The sequence below is a fragment of the Antrostomus carolinensis genome, unplaced genomic scaffold (genome assembly GCF_000700745.2).
Source record: "Antrostomus carolinensis isolate BGI_N321 unplaced genomic scaffold, ASM70074v2 scaffold43186, whole genome shotgun sequence".
Classification (NCBI taxonomy): Eukaryota; Metazoa; Chordata; class Aves; order Caprimulgiformes; family Caprimulgidae; genus Antrostomus; species Antrostomus carolinensis.
Window position 1 is genome coordinate 3618 of NW_010324761.1, and position 8433 is coordinate 12050.

Here is an 8433-nt window from a genome sequence, read left to right on the forward strand (position 1 = left end):
CTGCACAGGGCGGAGGAGGGCCCCAGGCAGCCCTCAGGCAGGGCTGGAGCCCCCCCAGGACAGCGTGCACCTGTGGGGTGACCTCCCAGCAAGGTATGCAGTACCTGATGTCGTGGGGAAGGCAGGACTGGTCCAGGCTGTACTGAATCACTGCGAGCTTGCACAGCGTCTTTAGGCTGGGGCCTGTGGAGAGAGGGCAGTCAGCCACAGCAGCCCCCGTCCGGGCACTACGGGGGGGCCCAGGCATCGAGCCACCAGTGCCACAGGGAACAGGGCAGAGCACCCCGGCCATCCCGCCGAGGGGCACGGCACACCAGGGACAGGCTGCAGCAGTTTTCTGTGCTCCCACACGAAGTCTGTGCACGAAGAGCCGTGAGCCCAGCTCAGGCCTGCAAGCACAGCTGCGTTTCCAACTGCTCTGTCTTCAGCCAGGGCACCAGCCAGAGCGAGCTGCCTGGCCCCAAGAGGCCGGCACCCAGAGCCAGGCAGGACACGGCGTGGTGCTGCACAGTGGGGGCTGCTCACAGGGCACCTCGTGGTGAAAGGCACCGGCCGAGTGGGGAGCGCTCACGTACTGAAGTCGAGGATGTAGAGATCCGAGTGATCCATCAGGTCGAATTCATCACCCATTCCCTCCTCTGGAGACGGGCTGCGGAAGTCGAGCAAAGTGTGTCAGTCGGTGCCAAAGCACCTGTACACCAGGTACCCTCCCCTGGGCTCCCCGAGGGCTGAGCAAGTCCAGCACCTCCTCTGTAAGGCACCACAGGGAGTGGGGGAGCTGCCTCATTCTCACACACAGCCAGAGACTCCGGCTGTGAGCCTCACCTCACCTCCTTCGTTACTTTGCTGCACCTCCAAGCACATGTCCCACTCTGCAGGGAACATCTCTTTTCCCTTCTTGTACATTGACCAGCTTCTGGCTGGTTTCATGCTCTTCCTTCCCCAGGTACCTCCCAAACTGCTCTCCAACAACTGAGCAACCCTGGGGCCTCCCCCAGAACTGTGGCACCGACCCGTAGGACATGGGGAGGGTGCTGGCAAACAGCTGCCTCCAGAGCCGAGGCTTGTTTCAGGGCTCTGTTTGCTCAGCAATTTCAGTGGATTTAACCCTCCAAAGAGCTGAGCCCTGGGACAATGCTGAGGACGACTCTGAGCAGGCTGGAGAAGGGATGCTATAGCAGTTCCTGAAGGCAGGCGTGTTTGCACAAGCATCTGTCCTTCTCTTTGTGTGAGAAACAGGCCCCACAGGCTGCCCCACAGCAGGCAGGGCCAGACAGGCTGGCATCACCTGGAGAACCCAGCACACTGCTGGAGACCAGCCAGCTTCACAGCAACGCTATGAAAGCTGCCCTAGTAACATGTTAGAAAACACATACAGACCAAACTGCTCGGGCAGACAGAGGTCAGCCAATCCCCACCTCACCCCAAACGCCAGCCTAACAGCCCACACTTTGTCTTTTTACAGACCTCAGACCAGCTTCACCTCCTGGCCAAGGGGAGGCACGCAACAGGAAGCCCAAGGACATGTAAGAACATCAGACAGGACAGTACAATGTCCAAAAAGCTGTGCTGGTGTCCCCAGTGAGGTAGGCAAGATAAACTGGAGACCCAAAAGGACTTTTTCAAGGTGCTCTCGTTGTGCTGCAGGGCCACAGACCATGAGAGCCATGACCTATCTCCAGAGATGGTGGCAGACTCAGCAAGTAGCTAGTGGCCATCCAAATTTTCTGCAGCCTGGAGAGGCAACAAAAGGAGCCATATGCTGCAGGCAACGCTGCTGTGCTCTCTCTGCCCACCCCAGCTCTAGCTTCCCAGGGCTGCATGAAGCAGCTGCTGACTGCCACACGCTGCATGTTCCTCATGAGTCATGCCATGGAAACTGGTGAGCTAGATTCTCCTGTCTGCAAGCTCTCAGGAGCGCTGATGCTGCTGGGGACAGAGGCAGCATGCGCTGTACCACACTGCCCCAGCGCTGCGGTGGGCTGAGTGCGATAAGCTAAGCTGCTTCCTCTGAGGACAATATGGAAGGTGCTCTGCAGAAGTTCAACTTTTTCTACAGAGGAGTGAAGGCAGTAGCAGAGAATAAGCACCTGAAGTAAAATCACAGAATGGTCTGGGTTGGGAGGGACCTTAAAGATCATCCAGTTCCAACCCCCCTGCCATCAGCAGGGACACCTTCCACTAGACCAGGTTGCTCAAAGCCTCATCCAGCCTGGCCTTGAACATTTCCAGGGAGGGGGCATCCACAGCTTCTCTGGGCAACCGGTAGACACTAAGGTCTTCCCCTGGCTTAGTGGCAGCTCCTTCCCTCTTTGTCCACAGTAGCCATACATACCTGCTGCATTAGCACAAACTCTCCAGCAAAAGCTCACTGCTTAGCAACCTGCAACCCAGAGAACATCTACTTTATTAGCTCATGTTCCTCTGACTAGGCCAGCAGCTGGACTGCTTTGGGTTCTGCTGCATGAGCTGAAATTGTGTGCCAAGCACTACAGCACAAGGTTAGAAACAGATTCTGCCCAGCCACACGCTGTTTATCACTCCAGTTCTCACATGGTTAAGATCTACCGCGATTATTTCAGCATGGCCATGGAGATGGTGTGAGAGACATGTAGAGGAATCAGTCAGGAAGCATCTCCATGGCAGTGCAAGCACAGACATTTCTCAGTCTGGCTGCAGGAATCACTGTGGGCTGCAGCCACAGCTCCCTGGCTGTGCCAAACTGGGGATGACATTTCAGAAGAGTGTAAATGAGTACATGTCAGGCACTGATTAGCGCAGCAGTCACTTTATGCCAATCCCAGTTTGCTGTTACTCCCCTCTGATGATGGTCCTGGAATGCTAGTGAGGAGCTGTGGCTTCAGGCATTTCTAGGGAACAGCCTCACCTATGGTTCCCTGCCTCTGTGGTCTTGATGCCAAAGCACCTGAGAGACCAGTGACTGCATCCACTAGCACAGAGAGACCAGCCTGTGCTGGAACAGCAGTGCTTGGACCACGGGAAAGCACTCCCATGGCTGGTGGTTGTCTGGAGAATTTGAAAGAAAGGAAAGGTGTTTCAAATCCTGCTTTGGTTTGTGACAAGGCAATTTAGCATGTCCTCACTGCTTAGCTGGGACCTCCTGCAGTGACTTCTCACCCCAGTGTCATTTTCTTCCCCACCTGTGACCCACTAAGCTTCACATCTCATGGGACATGAGACAGTACCTGCCCCCCCACGCCCCCAGGTTCCCATAACCCCAGCACAAACTGCAGGGCACAGCTCACTGCTGGCAGAGATGACCTGCTGCTGATGGGTCCCATTTGTCCGGATACAGGCAAGAGCCCCTTTAATTCCACCCCTGTGTGCTCACCACGCCACAATCTAATCTCACATCCACGTCACAGGAAACCCTAGACCATCCCTTATCTTTCAAAGGAAAGCCAGCAGGCACCATGTCTATGGTGTTAATCACCAAACTGCAAGCAGCTAGGGAAAGCCTGGAGTTCAAGACCAGGAAAGCTGCAAATCCCAGACAGCAGGGTGCAGAGCACCCTTTTGCCGGGCAGAGCCCAGCAAATCTGCTTGTTCCAGTTGAACAGCAACTCGGCGTGTTGGCCCTGCACCAAGCACCCAGCAAGAGCCCCTGCTCCCTCCCCAGAGCATTCCTAAGCCTTGTCAGGGAAAACACGGCCTCAAGCCAAACCTGGATCATCATCTGTGCAGCTAAATTTTGTTTTACAGCATTCCCTCTCCTCCTCATTCTCCCTTGTGGTAAGCAGACCAGGGCCACAACCATGACACAGCTATCAGGAACACTGCTACATGACTTCCTGGTCACTTAAACGGGACACAAGTGACAGGATTGCTGCTGGCCACAGTGAGAGACCACAGCTGGGGCAAAAAGACCAGGCTCTGGGCAGGACTACAAAAAACCCAAAGCATTTGGATGCCCCAGGAGCAGGCACCCTGCAGAAGGGCCTCTGGATCAGTCAAGAGTGTAGGTGAATCCTGCAAGGGAAGGCAGAACACAGGGGTTTTGCCTGCCCGTCCCCAGTGCTGCTGCCTGACCAGAGAGCTGGGCGGCTCATCCTCCGAGGAGCCTTGCAGACCCCCTGTGCTGTGTGCTCCCCCTCCCCGGGCAGGGGAGCGCCGGTCAGGAGGCAGACCACAGGGACTTCTCCATTACAACGACTTCCTGGAAAACTTCTTATCTCGCCAAGCTGCTCCAGAATACACCTGATAACTGTTACAGGAAGCAAGCACGGTCCCCACCCCCCCTCTGTCTCCCCTTTCCCCAGCCTGCAAGACCCTCCCCTCCAGTCCAAGCAGGCTGCGTTCCTGGATGCCAGCAGCTCTTCCTATCCCAAACTAGCGCTGACAAACTGGCCTGCACTGAGGGTGAGCCTGGATTAAGGAAGAAGTTGAATACTGAAGTTGTTTGGTGGAGAAGGCAAGGTGCTGCTGCATTGCCTGGCAGAGGTAGACCAGACTCCAAAAAGCTGGTGTCCAATCTGTTGTGGTTTGCTTGCATTTCCTAGGAGTGCCTTGGTTTAACATCAGCAACAGCTGTACCACAAATCCACGCTGCAGCATCTGAGAGCATCCAAAACTGCCATCACCAAGCCTTCTACTGTACAGAGCAGCACTCTCTGAAGGAGACTGGACAAACTCAGCACCACTGCATACCTCACCTGCACTAAGATCTCCCCAACACCCACAGAGCTAACAACTAAGCACACACCCCCAACACTCCTGGGGCTTGAAGGCCCTTCACTGCATCACACACTGCTATGGTCAGCTCATCAGCAGAGCCTGCCCTGCCTTGTCCTCTGCCCCAATCTCTCTTGAGAAGTATCCCCAAAAAGCCACTGCCAGGGTCACAGAGAAAGCCACAAAGCTCTCCAAACCATGTGGAGGGCTGAAAGCATTTCAGATGTCTCTATACGAGGTAGATGCTGGCAAACAGGCTTGTGCTCCAGAGCTGCAATTTGTCATTCCAGACAGCACAGAGTGTGTCCTGGAGATGGGCCACTTCCTTTCTTTTACCAGCTGTTAAGCCTCTTGGCCACATCCAGCTGCCCTGCACCCTGACAGTATCACTTCCAGTGTTTGACAGCTAAATCCTTAACACCAGGTCCCTTTTGTGAATGGAAACTTTGCTAAGGAACACTGGCACAGAAGGGAACGTTGCCTTGTTGTGTGTATGGGCTCCCCAAACAGCTCCCAGCTCTGCAGCTTTGGCAGACACCACACTTGACAATGAAAGAAAGAAACTCTGGTGGGAGAAGCAGGGCAGCACATGCAGGGGAGCATAAGTCAGTTCTGAGGTCTACTACAGCACAGCAGACTAGGATACTTGTCATCCTGATGGCAGGATCTCCTCCCCACCTCCCTACCACTTCTTTCACAGAAAGCTTGAGCACAGCACACCACCTCCTGAACAGCATGGTGCATACTTCTGCCTCTACTTGTATAAGAAGGCTCGCCACCAGGTACTTTACTTACAAGACATCTACAATGTCCCCTTTGGCCTTTTTCCAGAGGAGCCCTGATCTACATGATTTCTGACACTTGAAAGGCAGGTGGACAGTTGCCATGTGCTTCTAAAGTGCATCTGACTACAGCACGGGGCAGAGCGTGGAGGGACGCTGTGCTGAAGGGAATGTCAGACTCTCTCACAGAGCCACCCCACACAACTCACCTGGTACCTCCAAAGAGAATGATTTTGTCCCCCACTCTGCAGCAGCACTGCCGGCGTCGAGGACATGGGCCTTTCCCCTTGGGCTCAATCTTCCTCCAAGAAAGAGAAACTAAGGGGTAGAAAAGAGTGCACCAGCTTGTCATGAGAGCCAGGACAAGACCTGGGTGTAAGCGGGTTATGGATTTAACCAGATCACAGCAAAACGGGAAGCCCGCTGCCCCACTAGCCAACATCCACCCTCCCTGTTGACCTCCTCTTCTGACTAGCAACAGAACGATGCACTTCTATGAGGCTGTTGGGGAAGTGTCACTTAGATGACAGGCACAGCCCTGGAGCTCTGCCTGCTGAGACAGAAATTACAAGTGGAGGCCCTTTCCTAGCAAAGGCTGAGCTCAGGGACCCGCGGGCCACGGCAGCAGGTTGGACATCGCAGGGAGCAGTACAGGGCCGAGCTCCAGGAGCAGGCAGGCTGGCTCCTTCCCCAGGATCCTGCTGCAGTCCAGATGTGGAAGGAGACCTAGGATCCAGCTCCATCTGCTGGCAGCCACTGCGAGTGCAGAGCATCCCGAGGCTGCTGGGACAGCCGGGTTGTGGGAGCTCGGGGAACTGGACCAGGTAGCAAGATAGCAGCCTTTGTCATTGCTGCTCTCTGTGGCAGGGATGCTGGGGGGTGATTAATCACTCATGCACAGCACCGAAACCTTCAGGAGCTCTCACACCAGCTCTTAGATCAGCTTGGGGAGCAGCAAGTTGTCTGCTCTCAAGTAACTTTACTATGCAAAGCAATTAGCAAACAAAAATCAGTCTAACAGACTGTGAAAAGTGCCTGAGGACCCCAAAACAGCTCATAGTTGACTGATGTTCAGGGTACCAGCTCAAGAAGCACCCCTTCTGCTGCACAGTTTGATCTGGTACCAAGACAGTGTGGTATGGTGATGCTGCAAGCTCAGGTTGAGCTGTTTCTCCAGCTACAGTCTCTTGCTCCCTTAACCCCATTGCTTCCCCGTATCTTCTTTCCTGCCAACACATCTGCATATTTAAGAACAAGACAATGTTTCGCCAACCACCCTTTGATTAGCTGTATCTTTCAGCAATACTTCTTTTTCCACCTTCTAACCGAGATTCAGAGACAGTCTGAGGAAGGACAGGGGTCCCAAGCAAGGTAGCAAGTGCCTGTCAAATGCTGTCAGAAGAGCCATTTCCCCCCAGCAGGCTCCTTGCCCTTGGAGGGGTCGCTCATCTGAGCCCCCACACACTTGAGGGCCTCGAGCACTATCACTGCCACAAGTTAAAAGTGTAAATACCTGGATTGAATTTCCAGAGATCGTGGAAGTGTCTGTTCAGGCGTGCATTGTAGCCACCAAACACATAGAGCTCCCCGTTGTAGCTGACTGTGGGGAGTAAGCAGAGACATCAGCATGCCACCCAAGGTGGAGGTCCCTCTCCCAACATCAAACACAAAGCAAAGTGGCCCTGGTTATCCACCTCCGCTTACATCACCTTCATGCGCAGGGCTACGCGCAAGGCTTTTCAGTGGGCAGCAGCTTTCCACAGAAGCCAGGCTCTGTGCACCCCTTGCTACCCCACATCTCCACCCAGCAGACCAGACACCCCTTCTGAGGCAAGCAGGAATCTCCTTCCACTGCCCTTCTCTCTCAGCAGTCCCGCACTCACATGCTGAATGGCTCCGCCGCCCTTCTGGAAGCACTGGGGTTGGAGGGGAGTCCAGCCAGGAGTTTGTTTCTGTATCAAATACTTTAATGCGGTTACAGTAGATCTCATTGTTGGAGTGAAATTGCCCAAAACTATCAGCTCTGCCACCAAATACATACATCTTTGTTCCAATGATGGTAGCTGAATGGAAGTCTCTCCATCGAGCTGGTGTACCCTGCAGGGACAGAGGAAAACGGAAAAAGAGAAAGAATGCAGAATACCCAGGAGATGAGACATCCAAATGGGGAAGTCGGGGTGGCTGCCTTCTCCTGAAGAACTTCTCCTGCAGACCCCAGCCACACCAGACAGAAGCTGAGACAAGTGTGGGCAGCTACCCCAGAGAATAGCAGAGACAAGCCTTCCTCCACAAATCAGAGTGAAAAGCAGACACTGACCTTGGCAGAGATTAAGGTCCACGTCATGTTTGTGGTGTCCAGTTTATGGATATCATTTGAAAAGCAGTCAGCCTGGAAGACAGCAGGGCAGCCTGGTCACAAAGGGGCTGAGAAGCCTGGTCATGTCTGGCCCCAGGAAGGACCCTGTCCTACAGACCTGGAGCATCCCTTTGGAGTCACAACTTCCTAAGAGACATGGTGCTTGCTCCAAAATGTCAGGGTAGGCAGCACACTTCCCACTTAACAAGAGGGAGGTGAAGCCCATTTCTCCTCAAAGGTGTCCTGTCTCTCCCTGCAGCTTTCCCCATTTATTTGGTGCTCAGTTCCTCCCCTCAAGGCTGTGCTGCCCACAACACCTACGGTCACAGCAGAACCTGCCTCCACTCTATGCAGCAACAGAAGAAAGGGGCCTTAACGGGACGGTTAAACTGGCTCTGCTAAGGCCACCTGATGAGAGGTAGAAGCTAAGATTACATCGAGGAAGCTAAACATCCAGGAGCAAATACACTTGGGGTTCTGAGGACCCCACAAAACTCATCTGCAGCGAGCTGCCTGGAAGAGCCTGTGTTCACACAAACAGCTCAGACTCCTGCTCGTCCAGGCAGAGGAGATGGCAGCGAGACAGCTACAGGCTTTTGTGGG

The 8433-nt window shown here is 54.2% G+C and overlaps 1 protein-coding gene across 1 annotated transcript in view; it reads right to left on the reverse strand.

Annotated features, from left to right (window-relative positions):
• Positions 1-8433, reverse strand: part of KLHDC3 (kelch domain containing 3) — a 14548-nt gene that overhangs the window by 171 nt on the left and 5944 nt on the right. Inside the window, exons 4-9 of the mRNA XM_010171016.1 lie at positions 7792-7863; positions 7358-7571; positions 6988-7074; positions 5684-5792; positions 576-649; positions 91-183 (exon numbers count right to left, since the gene is read on the reverse strand). Coding sequence (XP_010169318.1) covers positions 91-183; positions 576-649; positions 5684-5792; positions 6988-7074; positions 7358-7571; positions 7792-7863 — 649 coding nt within the window. The remainder of the gene's footprint in view (positions 1-90; positions 184-575; positions 650-5683; positions 5793-6987; positions 7075-7357; positions 7572-7791; positions 7864-8433) is intronic.